The 12966-nt window shown below is 41.1% G+C and overlaps 1 protein-coding gene across 2 annotated transcripts in view; it reads left to right on the top strand.

The window, feature by feature from the left end:
- The window catches only part of SNRNP40 (small nuclear ribonucleoprotein U5 subunit 40), a 42156-nt gene that overhangs the window by 23115 nt on the left and 6075 nt on the right, over positions 1-12966 (top strand). For both annotated transcript variants that reach the window (XM_017857053.1, XM_017857054.1), the window contains exons 6-8: positions 6559-6679; positions 8795-8877; positions 10117-10178. In XM_017857053.1, coding sequence (XP_017712542.1) covers positions 6559-6679; positions 8795-8877; positions 10117-10178 — 266 coding nt within the window. The remainder of the gene's footprint in view (positions 1-6558; positions 6680-8794; positions 8878-10116; positions 10179-12966) is intronic.

The raw sequence follows: 12966 nt of genomic DNA, 5'->3' as shown, positions 1-12966 counted from the left end.
CCATCACACCCGGCTAATTTTTTTGTATTTTTTAGTGGAGACGGGGTTTCACCATTTTAGCCAGGATGGTCTCCATCTCCTGACCTCGTGATCCACCCACCTCGGCCTCCCAAAGTGCTGTGCTTACAGGCGTGAGCCACCGTGCCCGGCCTGTATTCTCTTTTCTAAACAAAAAATCATTATAGACTTTTCCTAATTTGTCTTCTTATTTACCTTAAATGTTTTATGGAGATACAAAAATTGCAATCAAATATATGTTTAACAAATCAACTTTATTGGGAATAACGTTATTAAAAACTAATTATAAGTATAATAGATTTAGTAATAAAAGTGATACCTTGTATATTAAAGTGCAGAAAATGTAAAAAAAAAAAATTGTAAAAATAGGTAAGTCACTGTAGTTTCATCATCCAAATTCAGTCACTGTTACTATTTCACAGTGTACTTCCTTCAAATCTTTTCTGTACCACAGTGTTTTGTGTGTAAACATCATGATATTCACTCTTTAGATAATACTTTTTTTTTTTTTTTTTTCTTCAAGAGAGAGAGTCTCGCTCTGCTGCGGCTGGAGTGCAGTGGTGCAGTCATGTCTCACTGCTGCCATGACCTTCTAGGCTCAAGCAATTCTCTCACCTCAGCCTCCCAAGTAGCTGGGACTAAATGTGCATGCCACTATGCCCAGCTAAATTTTTTTTTTTTTGAGACAGAGTTTCACTCTTGTTGCCCAGGCTGGAGTGCAATGGCACGATAGCTCACTGCAACCTCCACCTCCTGGACTCAAGTGATTCTCCTGCCTCAGCCTCCTGAGTAGCTGGAATTACAGGCACCCACCACCATGTCCAGCTAATATTTTGTATTTTTAGTAGAGATGTGGTTTCACCATGTTGACCAGTTTGTTCTAAAACTCCTGACCTCAGGTGATCCGCCTGCCTCGGCCTCCCAAAGTGCTGAGATTACAGGTGTGAGCCACCAGGCCTGGCCAGCTTGGTTTGTTTTCGTTTTTGTTTTTTTAGAAATGGGATCTCAACACATTGCCCAGGCTGGTCTTGAACTCCTGGCCTCAAGCAGTCCTCCCTCCTTGGCCTCCCAAAGTGTTGGGATTACAGGCATGAGCCACTGTGCCCAGCCATGATCTCTTTTCACTTATTATCACATAGCTGATCCTTTGTCAGGAATTCCCCACCCCCATCTTTGATGCATTGCTGTGACTTGCTCTCTTACCTTCAGATCACAGCATAGATATCTCTTCTAGAAAGTATTTCCTAAACTAAGCCCGCCTCTAGTTGCTGTCTATCAAATCATTCTTATTTTCTTAGAATTGTAGTTAGAATCATTTTCCTTTCCATTTTTTTGTTTTATTTTGAGGTCTCACTCATGTTGCCCAGGCTGCAATGTGGTGGTAGAATCATAGCCCACTGTAACCTTGAATTCCTGTGCTTAAGTGAAGTTGGGATCATTTTTTGATTTGCCACTTAATTGCTAGCTTTGTGATCTTAAAGTTGTTTTAACCTCATCATCTCCATTACTTATCTCTGAGTGGGAATTGTCAGCTCACCTCATGTAATTGTTACATTAATTAAATGAAGTAAAGATATGATATTCCTAGCACCATGGCAGGGACATAGTGTGTTCAGTATATGTCAGTTGCCATTATCATCATCATTTTTATTTTTATTATTACAGTATTAAATAATTTAGTGACAACCATGTCATTGGACATTTAGGCTGTATCATGTGAATCACTATCACAGATTATGCTGCTATGGACATATTTGTGCATGAAACTTTTTCTGTATTTGTTTTCTTAGAATAGATTTCCAGGTGAAAAATTAATGTGTTTTAACAAGTATAAGGATGTTTCATATTTGGGATACAGGCTGCCATATTGTTTTTGGGCAGCAGCAGTTAATACAATATTTGAAACCAAGTTGCTAGAATTATTTATTTATTTTTGCTCTTCTATAACAGAGATGGACTGGAGAGAGTTGTGTGTGTGTTAGAATTTAGTTAGAAGGTAGTCTTCTCCCTATTAAAAATACCCTGCTGATGGCCAGGTACGGTGGGTCATGCCTGTAATCCCAGCACTTTGGGAGGCCAAGGCGGGCAGATCACTTGAGGCCAGGAGTTCCAGACCAGCCTGGCCGACATGGCAAAACCCTGTCTCTACTAAAAATACAAAAATTAGCCGGGCATGGTGGCACGCGCCTGTAGTCCCAGCTACTCGGGAACCTGAGGCATGAGAATCGCTTGAACCTGAGAGTGGGAGGTTGCAGCTAGCCAAGATCGCGCCACTGCACTCCAGCCTGGACGACAGAGTGAGACTCTATCCTGATTTTAAAAAAAAAAAGAAAAGAAACCCTTTTGTTACATGCAGAGGGGAGAATAATTGCTCTCTCGAACTCAGGAAGATTCTTAGTTGTCCTAAAGACCTCATACATTTCTTTAAACATGCAAAAGAGAGGCTCCTTTTCAATCAGAAGGACTCAGGAAATGTCAAACCTGAAAAGAACCTTAGACATCACCTCCATCCCTCACTTTATAGGTGACTGAAGTGAGTCCCTAAGAGGTTAAGTGATCTGGCCAAGATCAAATAGTCATCATTCAGTCAGTGGTAGAGACAGGACCAGAACTCTATCTCTACAGGGCTAATAGTCTTACCACTCTGTCTTGTTACCTCTAGTCAATTAACAAGTACCTTTTAAGCACCTAGAGGCTTACCGGTCTTGAGCCCTAGCGTGACAAATGACCACACTGCCTCACTACATTAGGAGATGCTCCTCAGAGAGCCTGGTTTTTGTTTGTTTCTCAGTCTATCTTAGGTAGCACTGCCTGTTCTAAGAAAGAGAAACACATAAGGAATGGGAACCCTTTTTAAAATCTGAGGTGAACAAATTCTGTGTATATTTGTGAGCAGACAGACTGTTCCCACTAATCTCTTGGAACTTCCTACCTGGTGATAGGATTGGGGAGTCAGAGGAAAATGAAGAAAGAAGAAAATGTGTCACTTGAGAGCCTGATGGTCTGGCTGGCAATCTGGCATTTCTTGTAACCCTGAGCTCTAGTTAGGATGGGAGTTCAGTTTGTAATTTTTTTTTTTTAATGTAATGGTTAAAAGGATAGATTAGGCCAGGCATAGTGGCTCATGTTTGTAGTCCCTGCACTTTATGAGGTTTCATCCCTTCAGTTATTAAATATATGGGCCAGGCCAGGCACGGTGACTCATGCCTATAATCCCAGCACTTCGGGAGGCTGAGGTGGACGGATCACAAGGTCAATAGATTGAGACCATCCTGGCCATGGCCAACATGGTGAAACCCGTCTCTGCTGAAAACAAAAATTAGGTGGTGTGGTGGTGCACACCTGTAGTTCCAGCCACTCGGGAGGCTGAGGCAGGAGAATCACTTGAACCCAGGAGGCAGTGGTTGCAGTGAGCCAAGATTGCACCACTGCACTCCAACCTGGCGACAGAGGGAGACTCGGTCTCAATCAGTCAACCAGTGGGCCAGAAGGATCTTTCCAGAATATACATCTGAATGATTCATTTTTCTATTTTGAACCCTTCTGTGACTCCCCAGTGAAGGAAATAAAGTGCAAGCCAGGCATTTAAAACCTTTCATGAGCTGGCCTCTGCTTGTCTACCTCATCATCTGCTGCCTCTGGGTGCCTAATTTCCTACAATCCAGCAGTTTTTTCCATGCCCCTCTACTTCCACAAATTATCTTCTCCTAGTAAATACCCTTCCACTTTGTCTAAGTTTAAAAAAAAAAAAACTTTCAGACCCTGCTCAGGCACTTCATTTTCTGTGAAAGCTTCCCTTTCTCACTCTCATCTCTGTTCCACCAGGGTTAACCCCTCTGCCCACTTTACAACTGTACCTTGCATAGGCCTCTCGTTACTTGCTTAAACGTCTTAAGTTTTCCTTGTTATACTGAACACTCCTTGAGAGCAGGGGCCATGTCTTTTTTTTTAATCTCCAGTAGTACCTGCCACTAATCAGATGCACAGATTTTCATTGAACAGCTGATTAGGATACTTGCAAAATGTTTTGCTTAAATTCTTGCTGTAGAATTTTTTTTTTTTTTTTTTGAGACAGTTTTGTTCTTGTTGCCCAGGCTGGAGTGCAGTTGTGCAATCTCAGGTCACTACAGCCTCCGCCTCCCGGTTCAAGCAATCCTTCTGCCTCATCCTGCCGATTCAAGTGATTCTTCTGCCTCATCCTCCCAAGTAGCTGGGATTACAGGTGTGCACCACAATGCCCGGCTAATTTTTTGTATTTTTAGTAGAGAAGGGGTTTCACCATGACCAGGCTGGTCTTGAACTCCTGACCTCAGGTGATCCACCCACCTTGGCCTCCCAGAGTACTGGGATTACAGGAGTGAGCCACCCCTGCTGTAGATTTTTTTTTGTGGCAAATCCTGGATACTTCTTGGCCCTGCACAAACAAGGTGTACAGGCCTCAAAGAGGAAGTTTGGAAATAACACACAAGTTCTGTGAGGGGTTGGCAAAGTGCATTCTCTCCTAGTTGTTGCAAAGCTAGATTTCAACAGTACCTTCTCAGAAGAGAAGGAACAACAGCTTGAACAAAATGTCAGACATTTCAGGCTTTCCTGATTACTGAAGCAGCAAACATCTTGATATAAAAAAGATCGTATGGAGGCCGGGCGCGGTGGCTCAAGCCTGTAATCCCAGCACTTTGGGAGGCCAAGACGGGCGGATCACAAGGTCAGGAGATCGAGACCATCCTGGCTAACACTGTGAAACCCCGTCTCTACTAAAAAAATACAAAAAACTAGCCGGGCGAGGTGGTGGGCGCCTGTAGTCCCAGCTACTCGGGAGGCTGAGGCAGGAGAATGGCGTGAACCCGGGAAGCGGAGCTTGCAGTGAGCTGAGATCCGGCCACTGCACTCCAGCCCGAGCGACAGAGTGAGACTCCGTCTCAAAAAAAAAAAAAAAAAAAAAAGATCGTATGGAAAATGTGTTGGGCTCTACACATAGTGAGTTACTGATGGAGAAAGTGGAGTTGTCTGCCCTATGTATTGCTCTGCTATGTAACACCTAACTCATTTCTAGATAAGGAAAAGTGTCTTGATTTAAGGAACAGCAAAAGTTTTATTTACTTAGAAAAAAACTACATTGCAATATGAAATAAAATTGGGGGAAAATTTGTGTTTTATGTAATATTACTGTTCTTTTTGCCATGTGACTTTCCAGACTATTTCTGTTAGCTTGAAAATAATGTATTTTACATACTTGTAGTCTGTGTAAGGATAAATACTGTTTTGTATTTTCCTTTTATGCTTAACAGCTTATTATGTAAATATTTTTACATTTGGTCTTCTGAGTTATTTTTAGGAACTGCTTAATAATAGCTACACATTATTGAGGACCTGCCATGTGCCAGGCATATGCTAAGCATTCTTATAATCCTTACAACAGCCATAAGAAGTAGCTAATCTTACAGACCAGGAAACAGGCCCAGAAAGAGTTAGTGACCCAATGATACATACCTCTTAAGTGACAAGGACCAGTTTATTCCTACCCTAAGTCACCACTCTTTCTACTCTGTCATGCTATCTCCTGTATGAGAATTCAGTTTTGCGACGTGCCTATGAGACATAATTTAATAAACCACCTGTTTTTCCTGCTTGACATTTAGGTTATTTTCTGTGTCTTACCTTTCTATACAAGCAATAATGAATCTGTTATTTATTTTTCTTTTAATAAATGTGCTTTTCCATAGTGTGTGTTCATGTACATACCCATACATGTACATATATATACATTTATTGTCACATATTGTTACATTAAATGAAAAATTTTAAGTATCTATGTTTTTCATATTGTTAACACAAATTAAACATGTAATCATAATGCCTTTTAAATGACAAACTTATTCGTTTTATGTATTTATAATAATTTTAATAGCTAAGAATCATAGTTTAAGCATTTTAAGCACTCTTTAGTTTTTTTCTATAATAGTTTTTCTTTATTTTGCTATGATTTGAAAATAACCTTTCTGAATTCTATTTTTTTTGTTTAATAGTTTATCTTAACATTTGATATGCATTCATTTATATTTATCTAGTCAAACATGGTAACCTTAACTACCTTTTTAGAAAGACAGAGGTTGGCCAGGCATAGTGGCTCATGTCTGTAATCCAAACACTGAGAGGATGAGGTGGGAGGATCGCTTGAGCCTGGGAGTTAAAGACTAGCCTGGGCAACATGGTGAAACCCTGTCTCTTCAAAAAAAATTAGCTGGGTATAGTAGCATACTCCTGTAGTCCCAGCTACTGGGGAGGCCTAGATGGGAGAATCACCTGAGCCTGGGAAGTCAAGGCTACAGTGAGCCATGATAATGCCACTGCACTGGGCAACAGAGTGAGACCTGACTCAAAAAAAAAAAAAAAAAAAAAAAAGGGTTTTTCTCTTTGACAGAAATCCTGTGTTTTATAGTAGAGTAATATCAGTGTCTCTGGGCAATTGACGCTTGTCTCTTGTCATTCTCTTTCTCTGCTTTTATTAATTTGATTTCTGGGGCACCTTTTGTTTTGCAGGTCTGGGACCTGCGCCAGAACAAGCTAACCTACACCATGAGAGGCCATGCAGATTCAGTGACTGGCCTGAGTTTAAGTTCTGAAGGCTCTTATCTTTTGTCCAATGCAATGGACAATACAGGTAACTTTGGAGAGGAAATCTCTCCCAGGATCCAAGGAAAGTCAAAGATTGCTCACAGATTCCATCAGACGATTAGAATGTGTTGTAATGGTGAAAACTTTAGGTGAGATAGTCAAGAATCTAGGACTGTAGTCTCAGATCTCTATCTTGTCCCTGAACGACTTTGCACACAGCATTTCTTCTCTCTGGGCATCAGTTTCTAACATTGATAAGAGGGCTGGACTTAACCTTTAAGACCCATCTCAGCTCTGGTATTCTGTGTATCGAACAGAATACTAGAAACTGTAGGTGATGAGTTTAATGAAAAAGATGTGAATCTAGAGGGGTCTATTCAAGGCAGTTCTTGTGCGTTTTCAGAGAGCACCAAGCTTGGATGATCTCTTTTGCTCTTTCCTGGCAGTCTGTCTTCCCTCCCCACTCTGAAAGCATTGGTGTGGGAAGAAGTCTTCATTAAAACATTCTGGATTTACACAAACACACTCTTGCTCTTTCTCTTTACTTGTTTTTGAGTTGTAGGGTGGGAGGATGGGTTACTATAGAAGAAAAGTAAGGTGACTTGCTGGATTATATGCTTAATGTTGAGGGAGTTTGGAAATGGCCCTGGTATACAAATTTATAGGCTTGTCAGGAACTAAATGTATTCCCTGATATTTTGTAACAAAAACAATACCTGACATTCATTGGCTACTTAATAAGTATTTGGTGAATGAATGGAAATCTTTACCTTTTGACTGTATTCTCAGTAGCAAATGTTCATTCATAGCTTTGCCTTTTTATGCCTGTCTGACTCCGAGGATTGATAATACTTTTTTCATACTCAAATAAAATGACATCACTGAAATTCCACTACAGGTATAGCGTCAGTTACAACGGCTATAGCTACTGCTTACAATAGATGTTTATACACATATAATCTAGCATTAAAAAATTTTTTTTCCCTTAATTTTTTTTATAAGACAGGATCTTGCTGTGTTGTCCAGGCTGGTCTCAAACTCCTAGGCCCAAGCAAGCCTCCCAAGTACCATGCCTAGCTAATTCTAGCATTCTTTATAATGAGGAACAATGAGGTTTCCTAAATTGATATTAAAATAAGGAAAAAATAATATAATAATTTCTTATGGCTGCGTAATAAAATTATAAATTCTTTATTTTTGTTTGTTGCCTACAAATATTCTTTAAAATAGTGTTATTGGCTGGGCGGGGTAGATCACTTGAGGTCAGGAGTTCGAGACCAGCCTGGCCAACGTGGTGAAACCCCGTCTCTACTAAAAATACAAAAATTAGCCAGGTGTGGTGGTGGACACCTGTAATCCCAGCTACTTGGGAGGCTGAGGCAGGAGAATCACTTGAATCCAGGAGGCGGAGGTTACAGTGAGCCGAGATTGCGCCACTGCACTCCAGGCTGAGCAAGAAGAGCGAAACTCCATCTCAATCAGTCAGTCAATAGTATTATTTAAAAAAGAAGACAGATAATTTTCTCTTCATTTTACAGAATAGGAAAACCAAGACACAAACAATCTCACTGTTTACCTGACATCACCCAAATATGCAACAGAGCTAGAATTAGAATCAATGTTTACTTTTCTGATTTTGGTATGGTACAGTGCTCTTTTGATTTATTTAACCTTTTATATATTTTATATATATATCTGACCTTGTTCAGTTTTAGACTCTTAGGTGCCCATATGAGGGAAATTAGGAAAGGGCAATGTAAGGTTGGTTTTTATAAGTTCATTGTCACAGTAGTTCATGGTATTTAGTTTGTCACATTGAAGCTTTGCTAGATGTGACTCTAAGCTGGCAGATAAATCTTGCAAGTATCTTTTTGAAATTAGTATCACACCCAACTGCATTCTGTTGTAAATTACCAACATTGAGTGTGACATTTTTCTTTCCTGCCTCCTCAGCTAGCCCCAGTTATTGGGATTTAGATGTATTTTCCTGCTTGAAAAAGAGAAGAGCCTTAACAGGTAGCAGTGTGTCTTGTTGGACTTCACCCATCCAGGAAACAGCATCTGTCATTGATTGACATGATACTAATTTCAGCTGGGTGCCCAGGAGGCCTCTGACCGGTAGTTGTTTTGGTTGGTTTGTTTATTTGGATTTGTTTTGCAGTTCGTGTCTGGGATGTCCGGCCATTTGCCCCCAAAGAGAGGTGTGTAAAGATATTTCAAGGAAATGTGCACAACTTTGAAAAGGTGAGTTCTGCTTGGCAGAGGAGTTTTACTGTTCATTTACTTCAGAGAAACATTTAAGGTGGTACTAAGGATAGAGAGCAGTAGCTCTGCTAAGAATGGACTTCATTCCTATAACACTGCTCTTAATCAAAACTTGTTGCCAAAAATAAAGCTAATAGAAATAATAGTGACTGGGGAGAAGCCAGTCACGTAGCCCAAAAGGAATGGAGCCAGCCCTCAAACTGAGGGCATCTGACTTGACACCACCTTCAACAGGACACTCCTGGCCTTTTAATTACTTGTGAATTTTACCCTCCTAAATCAGTTTTCCATATGGAACCCAAGCTCCCATAGCTGTTACCCAGATGGTCTCCCTATCTGCTTCCCCATCCTACGGCCACGTGTTTTAGAACCCTAAGAATACATCTCTCCCCTCAGTAACTACCACAGCCCAAGTTCTGAGAGAGAAAATTTTTTTCAAACCCTCAAATTTCAAGGTCAGCTCTATTGAAAAAAGGTTTTCCCCTCAGAGAATTTGTTAATAGAGATTAATTTTTTTTTTTTTTAGAGCTCATTGAGATTCAGTTTCACTGTATAAATCAAATTTTATTTTTTAGACCTGGCACGGTGGCTCACAGCTGTAATCCCAGCACTTTGTGAAGTCAAGGTGGGAGGCCAGGAGTTAGAGACCAGTCAGGGCGACATAGTGAGACCCTGTCTCTACAAAATATAAAAAATCTGGTTGTGGTGGCGTGTGCCTGCAGTCTCAGCTGCTTGGGAGGCTGAAGTGGGAGGATCACTTGGGCCCAGGAGGTCAAAACTACAGTGAGCTATGATTGTGCCACTGTACTCCAGCTTGGACAACAGAGCAAGACCCTGTCTCAAAAAAAAAAAACAAAACCCAAAATTTATTATTTGTTGGGTTTGTGTGTATTTTTCTTAAAGATAGTTAGGAAAAAAAAAGAATAATGAGTATCAAGATAAATGGAGCAAAGAGAACCTCCATTTATAAGTAGAACAAAATGTTGTTGTCAGGTTCAATCTAATTAACTGTAAGTTAAGCATTTTCTACAGTTTTTATATGGTGTAAAATAACAAAGTATGCTCTTTTGGGCATAGAATATAAGATAATTACTGACCATCTTCCTGAGAAGAATAATTAAAACTCTACTTAGGAAATGTAAAGCCTCTCAGTGATTCTGCAGCCTTGCGAAGAGGAGTTTGGTATATTACTATTCAGTGGATTCTTATTTATCATAGAACCTTCTGAGATGTTCTTGGTCACCTGATGGAAGCAAAATAGCAGCTGGCTCAGCCGACAGGTAAGGATTACTGGGTGCAAAGTAAAGAATGATGTAGCTGGCCAGATGTGGTGGCTCGCGCCTGCAATTCCAGCACTTTGGGAGGCCGAGGCGGGGGGATCTCCTGAGGTTAGGAGTTCGAGACCAGCCTGACCAACATGGAGAAACCCCATCTCTACTAAAAATACAAAATTAGCCGGGCGTGGTGGCACATGCCTGTAATCCCAGCTACTTGGGAGGCTCAGGCAGGAGAATCACTTGAACCTGGGAGGCAGAGGTTGCGGTGAGCCAAGATCGCGCCATTGCACTACTCCAGCCCAGGCAGCAAGAGCGAGACTCCATCTCCAAAAAAAAAAAAGAAGAAGAAGAATGATGTAGCTATGCAGGATGTCTTCTTGTGTTTGATACATAAAGCGTGGATATGGAGCTAGAGCAGACAAAGAGTTATGACTGTGTTGGAAGATGAAACTCTGTGCAGTATGAAGGGTTTCAAAACCGTGTTGGACAAACATAATTTCTGCCCACTTTGGAGACGTTTTAGACCTACAGGATCAACGATTTGTTTGATTCTGTTGGGTTCCCTTTGCCATCAAAATAAATTTCAGTCTCATAATCTGTCTCTAGTCTCCCTTACCACCTCCTTCTTCCATGCTTCAGTTCATTTGAATACATATTAAGTACCCACCTCGCCCACCGTCACAATGCTGCTCACATGGAATTTTCATATTCTAACCTCCTTTTGTGCTCTCGCCTCCAGGTTCTCTCTCACATTCCCTCTTCGTTATCCAAACTCCTATATCTCTCTAGGTACCACCTCTATGTTACATCCGTAAACTGTCCCTGGCGCCCTCTCTCTATTACCTCTTGGACATAACTAATTATTCTTTGTGCGGTAATCCCATTTCATACATCTAACCTTTATTAGCATTTATTACATCTTACAATCAGACAGACAAAGTGAGGTACCTCCACTGAGTTACTTTCTCCTAGAGATTAGGGAATGAATCTTAGTCATTTCTGTGAACCCATGACACTGTTGTCAGTGCTTGAGCTTTTTTTTGTCAGTGCTTAAGCAATTCGTTTATATTACGTGAATGAATTCCTAGCTGAAGAATGGCAGTCCAGTTTTACCCTGCGTAGCAGCTCAGCTATTAGTAATGCCTATCTGTGTTGGAGATGATTCAGAGCGGTGTCTGGGTTAGTGGGAAGTGCAATGATTGCTAGGTGCGGGGTGTAACAAAATGCAGACTAGGCATTTTCCACCCCATGCTGAATTAATCAGCTAAGGCTTTATGAAATATGAATCTAAACTGGCTCAGGCATTATGTGCTGAATGAGAAACAGAAGGGAGAGAATTTTTCTGTCAGATGCTGTTGTATTTGGCATGTCTGTGGTAACCTGTGTTTGGGGAAGAATCAGAGGTTGAATAGGGATGTCCAGGTGTCAAGTCTGATGGGCTGCAAATGAGGCCTGGTAAAGAATGATAAGACCCCCCGACAGCAAATCCTGTGTTTAGCTCCCATTGGGCAATGTCTTGACCCTTTTTAGCTTAATCCTATCCTCCCCTTTAGAGTTTCTCTTCCAACCCTACTGAAACAAGCACCATCCTATAAATAGGACGCCTTTCTTGGGCTAGCCAGGGCTTTCAGCATATTCTAGGATTTTCCCCTATTTGGGGCCCTAATACTGCCACACAGAAGCTGCACTGTGGTCTGTCCCATACCTTTCTATTAATGAATCATACTGAACATATTTAAATTCCAGAGTCTGCTTTTTTTTTTTCTCCTGACAAGTTTAATGCCAAGAAAATGGACAAGTATTCAGGTATTTTCTAGAGGAAAAGAAAGAGTCCAGGTGAAAGTATCACATTGATTATTTGAGTGCAAGTGGTTTAGAGAGCTGCCTAGAAGGGGGAAAGCTAAAGAATTTTAAGTTGTCAAGTTACTAGAGAAGACTTTAAGAAACAGACTAAGATGTCTCATACTCTGATATAGTAAGAACTATCCTAAGTATTTTTACATAATTTTCAGCAGAAAGAGTGTATCTTTCTTTTGTAATTAAATTTTTTTGTTTGTTTGTTTTTGAGACATAGTCTCGCTCTGTCGCCCAGGCTGGAGTACAGCGGTGCAATCTCCACTCACTGCAAGCTCCGCCTCCCGGGTTCACGCCATTCTCCTGCCTCATCCTTCTGAGTAGCTGGGACTACAGGCACCCGCCCCTACGCCCAGCTAATTTTTTGTATTTTTAGTAGAGACGGGGTTTCACCGTGTTAACCAGGATGGTCTCGATCTCCTGACCTCGTGATCCGCCCACCTCGGCCTCCCAAAGTGCTGGGATTATAGGCGTGAACCACCGCGCCTGGCTGTCATTAAATTTTTAAATTATGTATACATACTTTTTTTCTCTGATGAGCAGTTTATTTCTGGCATTGGCCCTTTCTGAATTACAGTATCGTCTTTTTCCTCTTTCCCTCTCCACTGTACCTTTAAACTTTACATGTGATCGATGGTGCACACCTTTAATCCCAACACTCTTGAGAGGCCAAGGTGGAAGGATGGCTTGAACCCAAGAGTTCAAGATGAGCCTGGGCAAGATGACAGGACCCTGTCTGTATAAAAAAAAAAATCTTAAAAATTAGCCAGGCATAGTAGTGCGCACCTGTAGTCCCAGCTACTTGGTAGGCTGAGGCAGAAGGATCCCTTGAGCCCAGTAGTTTGAGGATATAGTGAGCTGCAATCATACCACTGCTCTCCAGCCTGGGCAACAGAGCAAGACCCCATCTCTTTTAAAAAAAAAAAAAAAGGCCGGG

The sequence above is a fragment of the Rhinopithecus bieti genome, unplaced genomic scaffold, assembly GCF_001698545.2.
Source record: "Rhinopithecus bieti isolate Rb0 unplaced genomic scaffold, ASM169854v2 scaffold_44592, whole genome shotgun sequence".
In the NCBI taxonomy this organism is placed as follows: Eukaryota; Metazoa; Chordata; class Mammalia; order Primates; family Cercopithecidae; genus Rhinopithecus; species Rhinopithecus bieti.
The sequence above is the reverse complement of the archived record's forward strand: the minus strand, read 5'-3'. Positions and strand labels throughout refer to the sequence as shown.